The sequence below is a fragment of the Gracilinanus agilis genome, chromosome 2 (genome assembly GCF_016433145.1).
Source record: "Gracilinanus agilis isolate LMUSP501 chromosome 2, AgileGrace, whole genome shotgun sequence".
Taxonomy (NCBI): Eukaryota; Metazoa; Chordata; class Mammalia; order Didelphimorphia; family Didelphidae; genus Gracilinanus; species Gracilinanus agilis.
This window is the reverse complement of record NC_058131.1, coordinates 629,283,830-629,297,631: the sequence shown is the minus strand read 5'-3', so window position 1 is coordinate 629,297,631 and position 13,802 is coordinate 629,283,830. Positions and strand designations below refer to the sequence as shown.

Genomic DNA, 13,802 nt, shown 5'->3' with positions numbered 1-13,802 from the left:
GGCAACAGTTATCCTAATTTAAGGGTAGAATGTGCAAATTATAAACCAGTGAATTTAATTTCTACTCCTAGTAGAATCCATGGAATCACAATTTGAGTCCAGTTTAAAATAAAAAAAGAACTCTCTCCCTATAGTATACCTGACAGGTGGTCACCTAATCTCTGAACATAGCTAGGAGTTACAATAGAGAGAGTGCTGAGTCTGAAGTGAGAAAGACAAGTTCAAACTTGGCCTCTGATACTCAGATGCAGATACAGATAACTGTGGAACCTTGGGCAAGTCATTTAATTCCTATTTGCCTCAGTTTCCTCATCTATAAAATGGGCATACCAATATTATTTACCTCCCAGGGTTTTATGAAGATCCTATGAAGTATCTGTAAATGCTCAGCAGTTTGGTGCCATATAAATGCTTATTCCCTAATTTTTTAGTCTGGAGAAGGCAGATAGCTCTTTTTTAGCTACCCTGAAGGAAGGGCTGTGATGCAGAGGAGAGATTAGACTTGTTCTACTTGGTCTTGGAGAGCAGAATTAGAACAGTAAATGAAAGCTATGAAGAGGCAGATTTATGCTTGATTTCACAAATAACTTAATCATACAGCTCACACTATTCAAATATGTATCCGGTTGTCTTGGGAAGGAGTGGTGGGTCATCTTCCCTGGACATCTTCAAGCAAAGGTCAGATGACAACTTGCAAGCATGTTGTAGAGGGGATTATTGCTCTGGTGCAGACACTGAACAAAATGACTTTGGAGGTGCTTTCCAAATTTCACATTTTGTAAGTGCCACAGAAGGTCAGAGGAAGGGTGATCAATCAAAGCTACATGGAATAATATGTGAGTTGGACTAAAGTATAAGATATCCCCTCTGATCAGAACAATTTAAGTCTTGTTTGTTCAGTGCCCAGAACAGAGCTATTTGCAAGCAGGTTGATTAAAAATATTATTTGATAACTCTGCCACTGCTTTCTCCATTCAAAGATGTGGCTTAAGACACATGTGGCTGAGAAAAAAATGCTTTTGTCATAAAGGTACAAGAGATTCTTTGGTTGACTCAGGATAGTTAGTATGCCAAATTCTTTTTAACAGTGAGATTATGTCAAACAATTAGTAGATACTCAGCAAATGTTGTGATTACATCTTCCTCACAGGTTACTATGAGGATCTAAAGAGAAAAAAATCACTGGCTCAGTGGATTGAGAGCCAGGTCAAAGCTGGGTGGTCCTGGGTCCAAATCTGACCTCAGACACTTCCTAGCTGTGTGACCCTGGGCAAATCACTTAAACCCCCTTGCCTAGCCCTACTGCTCTTCTGACTTAGAACCAATACACAGTATTGATTCTAAGAGAGAAGGTAAGGATTTAATAAAAGGAAAAAAAAGGAAAGAAAAGAGAGAAAATCCTTAGCACAATGCCTGACATACAGTAGTAGCTTAATAAATGTTTGTTCCCTTCCCTTCCTCTAGGGCCACTAGCATACTTTAACCAGGGCCAAAATGGAGAAGAAAGGCAGTATGTTATAGTAGATAGAGAGATGGCCTCAAATCTTAGTATATATGGCCAAGTATGGATTTTGACATATACTGCCCATGTGACCCTGGTCAAATGCTCTAGGCCAGAGGTGTCAAGCATGTGGCTCAATACTCTCCAGTGCAGCCAGAACCAGATTAAAATACTATAGAGAAATTTTTTTTTAAAAAATAAAATGACAATAAAGCATAGACAACCTTACACTTTATTTATTAATCCTTACCTTCAATTCCAAAGAGCCATAAGGGCTAGGCAATGGGTGGTCAAGTGAGTAGCCCAGGGTCATACAGCTAGGAAGTGTCTCAGGACAGATTTGGACCCAGGGCCCCCCAACCCTAGGCTTGGCTCTCAATCCACTGAGCCACCCTACTGCCCCCTAACCTTACACTTTAAAATTGTTAATATGCAGCCTGCAGGGATGCTATTGTCTGCATTCAAGGTCTCCATTTCTATTTGAGTTTGATGCCACCATATCTCTCTAAGACTCTAAATTGCAGTGAATTCCCACCTGCATTGACAGAGGGAACTTCTTCATCTGTGAAGCCCTCTATGCCAAAGAAACCATAGGTTCAGTCCATATCCCATAATGAAAAATGATCCCACAGAACCCAATGTGCTGGTTCTAATACCACCAGTCCTCATTTATGTGTTTTTTTCAGATCAGTTTTGTAAACTGTTCTTCCTCTTCCTTTTGCAAGGATTTCTTTTGAGTTTCCTGGTGGAGGTGGGTGGGTGTGTCTTGCCTGACAGAAATCCAAGACAGATTCTTCCCTAAGGCAGATCACCTCACACCACCCTGATTTTTGTCACTTTATTCTCCATAATGGTTCAGGAAGGGGCAAATGGACTGTTAGGGGGAAATTATTGGCCAGCAGGGCACAAAATCTCTCACGAGTGTCCTGTTTCTCCTCCCTACCCCTCAACCATATGGGTTTTCGAGGGGGTGACAGTTAACACGAATCCCAAGATTTTTAAAGAAATTGTAAAGGGATTGGGGATGGGATGCAGATCGATCTCTCTTTTTCCCGTCTTTGTGTATGGGGGTGGGGGTGTAGGAGGAGAAGAAAGCAAATGCCATTCTCCCTTCCTCTCCTTGCCCTAAGCATCCCGAGGCTGGGGGGGGGGGCAGCGTGGAGGACCCCGTCGTCCCCGCCCCGACCCCCCCATTCTCTTGGCCCGCACGTGTGGCCGGGAAGCAGCCCGGGGTCTGTACATAGGCATCTGCGGCTACGCCCTAAGTCCCTGGGGGGCATCTCGAGCCTCTGCAGCTCGCACTCCCGCAATTCCCCCGGCCCTCCTCGCAGGTAAGGCCAGCAGCCACCCTTTTTGCCACCAGAGCTGCCGCCGCCGCCGCCACCGCCACCGCCACTGCCACTGCCGGCGTGGTCCTAGTGGAGGCGGCTGCGGCAGTAGGTGTGTAAGGATGATCTCACTCGTCCACTCCGCGCCGGGAGGAGGAGGAGAAGGAGGAGCAGGAGCGGGAGGAAGCCCAACTTCCGGGGTGTAGGGCGGCAAGGCACCGGCATCTTTCTTTTCCTACCCCCCCTGGACAGCCCCCTCCCCTCGTTTTTCCCCCCTCCTTGCCTCTCCGCCTACCCCCACCCCCACTCCCTGCCGCCAACATGAACAGCTCGGACGAAGAGAAGCAGCTGCAGCTCATCACCAGCCTGAAGGAGCAAGGTGAGGGGGCCGCCCGCGGGGAGGGGGCGGTGGCTGCTGCAGCTGCCTACCAAGGGGTGGGGGAGGGGGGAAGGTGAGGCGGCAGAGCACGAGGATGCCCTGCCCTGGGTCGGTGGAAGGGTGGGGGTGGGTTGCCCCCTCCCCTTCCTCCCGGCCTTTTGCCGGGGAGGGGCGCTCCGAAGCCTCAGCCTCTACCTCGATCACTTGGGCTCCCTAAAGCATCGCTGGGGACTGCGAGGTTCAACCCAGAAAAATGCAAAGCATCGGGGGTGGTGTCCAGAGGTGGAGGGCCTGGGGCCCGGGCTGCCACTTTGGGCGGGACAAAGACACGAAGACGAGTTGCGCGTGATTGCCCACTGCCCCTCATTGGTATGGGCAGGGAGGGCGCCTTTAGATGATTATTGCTTCTCCTTCTGAGCCCTCCTTGGTCCCCAGCCTCCAAATACCAGAGGCGCCCAGGCCTGCCATATTTCTCCTGGTTCTTTCCATCTTTTTCAATTCTAGCTTGAACTAGTTTCCATTTCCCCTTCCCCCATTTCAAAGCTAGGTCTTGTTTTCCAGGCCAGAAGGTGTTTTCTCACTTCCCATTTTTAGCAACTTATTAGACAGTAGGTCAACACTCCAGCTCTCTGGGAATCTCTGCTTTTAGGGAGGTCAACGGCTGCTATCAGAGTGTGTGGATTTACTTCTCTCTGCATACTCTTTTTCAGGTTTTGGCCAGTCTCCTTTAAAGGTTTTGAAAAAATAACAAGATAATCAAATGTTATTTTAAATGAAAGCTGTCAGCCAATGAGTGTTGAACTTCATACTCCATACTCCTCCTCCCACACCAGGACAGCCTGTGTAGATTTCCAAGCAAACATGGAATGCAAATTCAGAAAGTGAGAATATATAGAAATGTACATTTTTAATCTAGATAACTGCCTGTTAATGCCCTTGGAGTAATCACTTACTCTCTCTGGGCTTTAATTGCCACATTGGTAAAATGGGAATCCTAATAGCTTACTTCCCTGAAGGCCAGGGAATGAACTAGATAGATAGCTCTTTAAGGTTCTTAAAACTATTCTAGACAGTCACATATAAAGTAGCTGAAAAGTGTGGGGGTGGGTTCACAAAAGCTTAGTGTTTTTCATATTTAATGGCTTAACTAGAATAAACAGGCCATCTTAATTTATAGATTGGTAAAGATGGATGGATAGATGAAAGAATGAATGGAAAAGCATTTATTAAGTGCTTACTATATGCTAGGTACTGTAGTAAGTGCCAGGAATAAAAATAAAAATAAATACAGGAATAAAAACAGAAAAAAAGCAAAACAGCCTCTGTCCTTAGTGAGCTTACAGTCTAATAGTGGAAGACACAAAACAGATCCTGAAGGAGTAGCTTGGGAAGTCACTGGGTTGGTGAATGGAATCATTGAGCAATTAATTGTTATGTCTTTATTTCATATAGGAAATATCAGTGATTTCTTTCTGTGTAACTAAGTTTTGGGGAATTGTCTTGGGGTTCAAAGAAGTAAAGGGAATTGCCCAAGGTCACATGTGTAGTAAATATTGGAGGAAGGGATTTGAACTTAGATCTTCCTGACTCAAGCTCTCAGACTTTGTTTATTCTTTTTTTTTTTTAACCCTTACTTTCTGTCTTAGAATTGATGGGTTCCAATTCAAAAGAGAGTTGGGGCTAGGTAATTAGGGTTAAGTGAATTGCCCAGGGTCACAAAGTTAGGAAGTATCTGAGTCATATTTGAACCCAGAACCTGTCATCTCCAGTCCTGGTGTTGTATCCACTAAGCTACCTACCTGCCCTTGCTTTGTTTATTTTACCCCAATTTCACCTCCTCCAATAGTTATCTTTTGGGCTAGTTTTTTGAATATTAAAAAAGCAACTTAAAGATTGTTGTTCCATATTCTGCCTTTCAAGACCCCTGGAACAGGTACCAGGTCAAGGGCTAGGCAATGGGGATTAAGTGACTTTCCCAAGATCACACAGCAAAGAAGTGTCTGAGGACAGATTTGAACACAGGACCTCCTATCTCTAGGCCTGGCTCTCAATCCACTGAGCCACCCAGCTGCCCCCTTCCAGTTCTTTTAATGTGCAGTCCCATTTGAAGATGAGCCTTTAGTTTTGAGGATTTTTTTTTTTTTGCTTTTGGAATTCATTGCTATTTATTCACATATTCAACAAATATTTCTTAAATGCTTCTTTTGTGCCATTTGTGCTAGACTGTGGAGTAGGAGGATGTGGTTTTGTATGGAGGGCAAGAAATATGCCTTTCTAATTAAGATTTGCTCATTCAAGGTAGTGGAATGGTGAGGTAAGGGCAAAATTTGCTGTAGGTAACCCACAACATTTAGCTAGTGCAGTGCTAGGCACATAGTATTAGACTGACCACAATCTAGAATATTAACCATGGAAGTGATCTTATAATTTAAAGGATTATAGCCCTAAAAGCTGGAAGGGGCCTTAGAGATCATGAAATCACCTATAAGAAAAATCTACACTTTTAGAGAGATCAAATCACTTGATCAGGGTCACACAGACTGTGGTGAAGCCGGGCCTGGAAAACCATTTCTTGACTTGTAAAGTCACTGTTTTTTCTACTTCTTTTCTGCTCAATAAATATTTGATGGATTCATAACCAAGTAGTGTGTTTACCTGGCTAAAGCTGAAACAATGAGTGTATTTTATTCCTGCACTAGGAACTCAGCCAGGGACATTGTGCTGGACTGCCTGTGTGACAGAGGACACCAAACTAAGTAGCTCATGAGCAACATTTTGTTTATGAAACCAGTTCCAGGTGGTACTTCATAGAAGTAGCTTGGCTAAAAACCTTGGCTAAAAAAAGACAAAAACAAAAATCCTTAGTTTCAGAAAGATTCACAAAATGAACACATTTACAAATATTTGTAATAATAGTGGCAGCATTATATAGTGCTTTTAAGTTTGCAAATGCTTCACTGGTATAAAATCTTATCTGATTTTTACATATCTTTGAGGTCATTATTATTCTCATTTTATAGATGATGAAATGGAGGCTGAGAGATGCTGAGGGCTTTGCCAATTATCATAGAACTAGAAAGTATCTGAGGCAGGCTTTGAACTCAAGACTTCCTTACTCCAACTCCTGCCCTATGTAGTTTATCCCTCACAATATTTGACTATCTGCCTCTATCTAACCATCTCATCCAAGAGTTGTCTCTCAACCTACATCCTCAAGGAGAAAGGTAGTGAGTATACTTGTTTCTAATTCCATCTACCCTCCAACTTGCAACATTGATTAAAAATTCGCAAATCACTTTAAGACTTTGTTTCCTCATCTCTAAAATGAAGTGCCTGCATAAGATGATCTCTAAGGTTCCCTTCAGCTCCAAAATGTTATGACTTTATGTTCTAATTCTTTTAAGTTAAATTTGTAGGTCTGTCCAATATTATGACGGTAGTGGTTTATTTAAAATTTTTACTCTTCTTGAAACCTCTTGGCATCTCCTTTATAGCCTTCTTATGCCCTACCACCCTAGAGCTGACCATTGAGGGTGGGGACTTTCAATATATAGAACATATCAATCACGGAACTCCACTTTAAGTGGGTCATCATAACTACAAGATAATATTAGCCATCTCCTTCCTTCCTATCCAAAAAATCTGCCTTCAGATTAGGTTTTGGTTGTATATGTGTGTGTGTGCATTTGGTGTTTATTTTGGGGTTTGGTCTGGGTGTGCAATTTCTTTGGTATCCAGAAGAACCATCCTTCTGAGGAACCATTTCTTTACCAATGCAGGTGCTTCCCAGGGCACTGCAATGTTCAATAACTTGCCCAGGATTACCACACAGCCAGTTTGTGACAGAAGTCAAACTTGAACCCATTTCCTCTTGACCTTGACCCCAGCTCTTGATCTACTACGTCAAAATGCCTCTTGTTTTCAAATTAAGAGCTTATAAATTTATGGAATGAGCCACCACCTTTTTTGAACACATATGGCAGAATAATAAAAAGTAAGGAGCTCATACTTACAAACATTATGTCTCATCGGTCAAGGCCATCTCCAAAGGTCATGGATTGGCAAGGATACTTTTTGAAACATGACTCTCCTGAAATGTATATCTGCCTTTGAATTGTTCATACCTTTGATCATTCAGGCATTGAGACCTTTTAATACAGAGCATAATTTTTTAATCCACCTCCAGGAGTATAAATAGCAGGGGTGTACTTGGTTCAGAGCTAAGCGATGACAGGCAACTTGATTTCATTAATTTTTCAATGCCATTTAACCTTATTGTTTGAGAAGCTACAATTTTGAGATAGAAAAAAGAAGTAGAAGAGGTAACTTGATGAACACTCAAAGATGTAATGGAAAAAAAACAAACATTGATTTAGAGTTGGAGAGGTCAGAGCTGGAGTCTGGTTCTGCTGCTTTTTATTGTGCCACCTTAGAAGATGGTTTTTGGGGGCTTGATTCTCTCAACTTTTTTATAACCTTCTCAACTTTGTATTCAGAAATGGGATAAACATCCTATCTGTGCTTGCTGTGGAATTTTTTAACACGTCACTTCATTGCTTTAGAGTCAGAGAATCGGAATTGAAAAGGATCTCAGAGATTGTTACATCCAACTCTCACCTAACTTGAAACCCTGCAAAGGCATCCTTATCAAGTGGCCATACTGCTTCAGCTTAAACACTGGGAACCCATTACTTTCAGAGATATTTTCTGAAAGTTCATATACATAGAAATTTCTTTATACTTATTATATTATGATATATTTATACTTTATACTTATTATATTATAATATGTATTCTCTGCTTTCTTTATAACTTCTACTCATTGGTCCTGGCTCTCTTTAGGCTGAGTAGAACAGGTTGAATCTTTCTTTCATGTGACAATTCTTTCATGTTTGAAAAGATACTGACTGTGATCTTGTGTCTCTAGTCTTCTTTAGGTTTAATATCTACATTTCCTTCAGTGGTCTATGGATGGCATGATCTCAAAGCTCGTCGTCATTCTTGTTGCTGTCTTCTGGACCTTTATTACCTTGTGAATGTTGTTACCAATGTATAGTGCTCAGAAAAAGGCATTAATACTTCAAATGTGGCCTTACTCTGACAGTGCAATGGAATTATCATCTCTGGTTCTGGATTCTATTTTTCTAGGAATGTGGCCTAAGAGAATTAATTTTGGGGGGATTCATATTCACTGTTTACTCATGTTGAGCTGACAGTCCATTAACATGTCTAGTTCCCTTCATATGAAATGCTTTTTATTCACTTTCCCACCATCCCATACTTGTGTAATTGATTGTTTGAACCCAAGTGCAGTAATTTACATTTAATCTTTCTAAAGACAGTCCAAATTTTGGACCTGGGCCTTAATTTTCTTTTATTAGTTATCCTTTGTTTTTGTAGCATTCATAAATTTCAAAAGTCTGCTATGCCTTTGACTAAGTTATTGCTAAAAACGTGAATTAGCAAAGAGTTCCAGAGTCCTGTGATGCTATACAAGGGGATCTTTGACTAGGTCAGTGATGGCAAACCTTTTAGAGACAGAGCGTAAGGCTCTACCCCCACCGCACCCCACAGACCAAGTGTCATGCCAGTCCTTCCCAGAGCCTGAGTGTCATCCCCTGGCCCCCCCAGAGACCAAGTGCCATGCCTTGCCCCCCACTTCTGGTTAGGCTATTTCCTAGGTGGGGGGCACTTTTTACATTCCAGTTCTTTGCCACCATAAAAAAAAAAAACAAACCTTCTGTAAGTATTTTTGTACATGTAGCACCTTAATAGTAGTGTTGCTGGGTCATTGATCTGTCTAGTTTGGTAACTTTTGGGCAGAGTTCCATATTGCTTTTCTTCAAGCTGATGGGGGAATGCAAAAATTTGAAAATAACCAATAATTATCATCACTTCTTAACAAATACTGAGTAACATTTCAGACTGACAAATTGTCCACTGATTCTGATGTAAAGAAGATTTCTTTATTAACTAAACAGTGTGTCCTTTTAAATTTTTAAATTTAAAATTAGAATTAAACCCCTCAGTGAGAATCATACTCTACTTGACCCACCAAATATAGTAAGTTTTATCCTGAAACTTCACCAGCTCCTACTTAGTATTATAATTCTGAAAATGAAAAACAACAACAAAAATCGTTGCTCATAAGTCAAGTTTTTAACCCTTAGGTAAGGTGACAAAGATAAAGATCAGTCTATTCAAACTGATAGTTTAATTAAAATCAGACCCACAGTTTTATGTCATAAATGAAGTTACTTTTGAAGAAAGTAGTGAATTATGATGCCTACACCTGTCATAATATGAACAATCTCTAATTTATACTTTCTATTCCCTGGGTTCCCTGCCTTCTAAATCACACCCACTTCACTGTCAAATTACTTGAAAACATTGTACTGTCTTTTCTATCAAGTAGCATAATTACCTATATTATATCTTTCCAGAAAGTTATAATATATACCTCTTAAAAATTAGGAAGCCAGTGTTATTGATTATATTCAAAAAGAAACGGAGGTAATTCTCATTTTTTCCTTTGTTTTTCATTTTATTAAGGAGATAGACATCTATAATAGTATAGTGAAATAGTACCTTCTTGATTGTACCTTGGGCCATCCCATTTCCTAAAGTATACATTTCTATTTCAAAACATTATAGATTGTTATTTTAATATTATAGATTTGGTATATATGAGATTTATGATTTTTATACAAAATAGTGATGAATTTGTAGAAATTCAGGAAGGTTCATTATTTGATAAATATAGAAATATCATGTTATTATCAATATAGTGATCAAAAGCTTATCGGGAACATTGCCACTTGTAGATAAGGAAACCTTACTATGAGATTGTTTAGTTTTGACCATTCTTTAAATAAAAATAGGTTCCTTTTAAGTTAAAACCTAGAAAAACATGGTTTTCCCTTAAAACAAACTAAAATATAGGCATCCCTTCTACATCTTGACTTTCCTCATGGCCATGTCACTATATTATGGGCTGGCATAAGAAACTAAATGGGAATTTTAGGGGGAGATTTTCAGAAGCCACAGACAACATGCCAAAACCAGTAGAAAACATAGAAAATGTTTAGAAACTCAGAAATTCAAAAAATACATGTATAGTATTGTATAACACATTTTATCTTTTAATACCATAGAATATATAATCTTTTAAAAAGCTAAACTAAGCAAAAAGTTAAAGTTTGTAAAAAGAATAGGAAAGCCAATAGAGGACAAAGGCTAGAAATTTTAACTTTGACCTACATTTAGCCTATGACCAAATGCCCCAAATTTTATAGTAAAATAATGTAAACAACCCATAAAAGAATAAAAAAAAATTCAAACTTCTCTCCTGAAGGGAGGGTGAAAACATTGTTTTTATTTTCTAGATCGGGGGGTACTGTATCATAGTTATTTAAGCTAATGATTTTAGTCTTTTAAAAATTCAAATAAATTGTTTTAAAAAAAAAACCTTTACCTTTTGTCTTAGAATTTATACTAAGTTTTAGTTCCAAGTCAGAAGAACTATAAAGGCTAGGATATTTGGAGGTAAGTGACTTGCCCAGGGTCATATAACTAGGCAGTATTTGAAGTCATATTTGAACCTAGGACCCCTTCTCTCCAAGCCTGGTTCTCTATTCACTGAGCTACCTAGCTACTCCTTCAGGTAATTCTTACTTGGTCCTACACTGATGAAACAGAACATTTGCTGTGCACATTAGAGAGGGAGAGCAAGGGACTTCACCACGAACTGAGGACATTGAATTTAGTCTTGTATTGACTATAGCAATTATAAAAACCTTACTTTTGCTTCAAAATTGAAGCCACCTGAAGTCAGTGCAAAGAAATGTTCAATTATGGGTCACATTATCCTAGCTCCAGAAGACATATCCTAGCTCTAGAAACAATTTTATAAAACTTTACAACATGTTTATATTATTTTTCTATGCAGTACTAAACAAAATTAATCCAAATGAACTTTGTGCTAAAATTGAAAGGTTTACTAAAATGTCACATTTTCGATTCAAGCCATAATCCCCCATTCATCTCATTTCAGATTGATTCAAAGAAAATCTTCATCAGTGCTATTATCATATGGTTTCCATATATAAGCTAAATTGATGCTGACTTGGATTGTAGTGGGGAGATTTGGATAATCTAATAATGCTTATAACACTGAGCCATAAATCTCCTTTGGGCAACTATAATTCATCTCCTAATAGATTTTTAAATATAAATAAATGCAAATCCCAAGTGGCTTAAATGGAGTTTGAAAAGATCTATAGACTTCATGATGTAGCTATACAATTTGCAAATGACTTAGAATCTGCTGTTAGAGCCAACCAGGTAGTATGGTGGATAGAGTATTGGAATTGGAGTCAGGAAGCCACTTAATTAGGGCATGACTCTGAATGAGTCACTTAACTTCTGTCTGGCTATTTTTCTTCATTTATAAAATGGGAATAATATTAGCACCTACCTCCCAGGAATGCTGTGAAGATCAAATGGTATAAAGTGCTTTGCAAACCTTAAAGCTCTATTTAAATGTTAGTTATTGTTATTGTTATTATTATTATTAGTAGTAGTAGTAGTAGTAGTAGTAATCATAGTAAAGCACTTAGCTAATATTTAGCTCTTGGACTAGCTATTATTATGGAAGGGCATCAAAATTAATGTACAGTATAAAACACTGAAATTTTAAATCTAATTTGATTATCAAATCTGATTTTTTTTTACTTTTACCTTTGAAATGGAAAGATCCATCTAACTTCATTATAGAAATTCATTGGAACTATGTAGTCTTTTTATTTTTTTGCTACTTGACAGAGAAAGCTTACTGACATATGACTTAGAAAATTCTAAAATTTTCTAAATTTTCTAAAAACTCTAAAATTCATTTAAATCGTAGCTCTGGTGTTTACTACTACCCATCTCATTTAATTTACCAAGGCATCCACTTTCCCTATGTACAAGACTCTTTTTAGGTCTAAATCCTGTGTTTCCTATTTTAAACAGGATAATATCAAGTTCCTATAGGGAGAAAAATAACATGGACAGAAATAAAATTTAGGATTATTTCAGGAATTTTTAGTTACCCAGTTTTTGGCTATTTTATTTAGTTAAATTAGAGAGCCTTGCCTATACTTTATTAGAATAAGTACTATGTACATCCCAGAAAACCAGTGAATTTCAGAGTTGCCATTAATTTCTTTCCAGATGTGATTTAAATATGTCACCTTTGTTATTTGATCAGTTATTCTAACAGTGCTTTCTCTCTGCCTCCCTAATGCTTTAATTAACAAGGTAGGTATAAATAGCTCTTCTTTCTTTAGTCCTGGCTTTAAGTGCAGAACCTATTGGTATCTGTGTAGAAAGGACTAGTGTCCTAATTGAACAAAGTCTTTTATGACTAAGGCCCTTATTCACCATTAGGGGAAGGGAAAAATAATTTCCTTCTTTTACCATTGTTCGGAGGTGTTTCTGTATTCTGTAATTCTCAGGTATATATGTTGATCATATGAAAATTCACTTTAGAACATCTCATCAAGCAGTGAATTTCAGGTTATATTTGATGACCTTAGAAGGCTTTAGTTTTCTTAGATTTTCTAACCACAAAGCTTGGTAGATAGGGACATGAACAGTATTTATAATTTTCTGGCCAAGTCTTGTGTGAGAGATTTGACCCAATCAATGTGACAGTGTGGTCCAATAGAGAGAGTCCTTGACTTTGAGTCAGGAACTCTGATTACTATCCTAGTCTTGGCCTTATCACTTATCTGTAAAATGTAATCCCTCAGGTCCACACTTTTTTTCACTTATCAAATGACCTGCCCTCTGTCCCTTACCCGATTTTTATAAGAAGAAAATAAACTAGCATGTTTGGATCTTGCATAGGAAATATAGGAGTACTATTTAAATAATACCCAGAGTTATTTAATTACTCTCTATAGATGCTGTCAAATTCCACTGTCAATTAGGATAAGTACCTAATAATCTCTAAATTACTTTCCAGTTCTAAAATTCTCTTGATTTTCATGCAACAACTTAGAGTAAACAAAACTTCTCCTTGGCATTATTGAGTATTAATGAATAAAGAACTAACCTACCCCTTGTAGCACATTATCCTTATTCTTTTTGTTTTCTTTTACATAGTGTAACTCTTCTTCCTACTCCTTTCAACACCACAGGTGCTCTATATGCCAATAGTCGGTAAATATTTATTAAGCACCTCCTGTATTTTAAGCACTGTGCTAAACACTGGGGATGGGGGAGAGAATAGTCCCTGCCCTCAAGGAGCTCACAATCTAATGGGGGGAAACAATAAGCAAATAAATTTATATGCACAAGCAATATATCAAATGTAAAGGAAATAATTAGCAGAGGGAAGGCACTGGAATTAAGAGGTGTTGGGGACAGCTTCCTGTAGAAGACAAGATTGTAGTTGGCATTTAAAGAAGGCTAAGTAGACCATTTGAATATTAAGTTTTCCCCCATTTTTTATCTTTGTCATGTTTTTACTTTCTTCTATGCCACTTCACTTTCTTTGCTCCTTTAATTATTTTTCATTGACTTCTCCCAGTACCCCTTTCTTGTAATT

At 38.7% G+C, this 13,802-nt stretch overlaps 1 protein-coding gene across 1 annotated transcript in view; it reads left to right on the top strand.

The window, feature by feature from the left end:
• The first annotated feature begins 3,099 nt into the window (after positions 1–3,099).
• The window catches only part of SHTN1 (shootin 1), a 112,462-nt gene continuing 101,759 nt past the window's right edge, over positions 3,100–13,802 (top strand). The window contains exon 1 of the mRNA XM_044665618.1: positions 3,100–3,208. Within this exon, the coding sequence (XP_044521553.1) occupies positions 3,151–3,208 (58 nt within the window). The 5' untranslated portion in view covers positions 3,100–3,150. The remainder of the gene's footprint in view (positions 3,209–13,802) is intronic.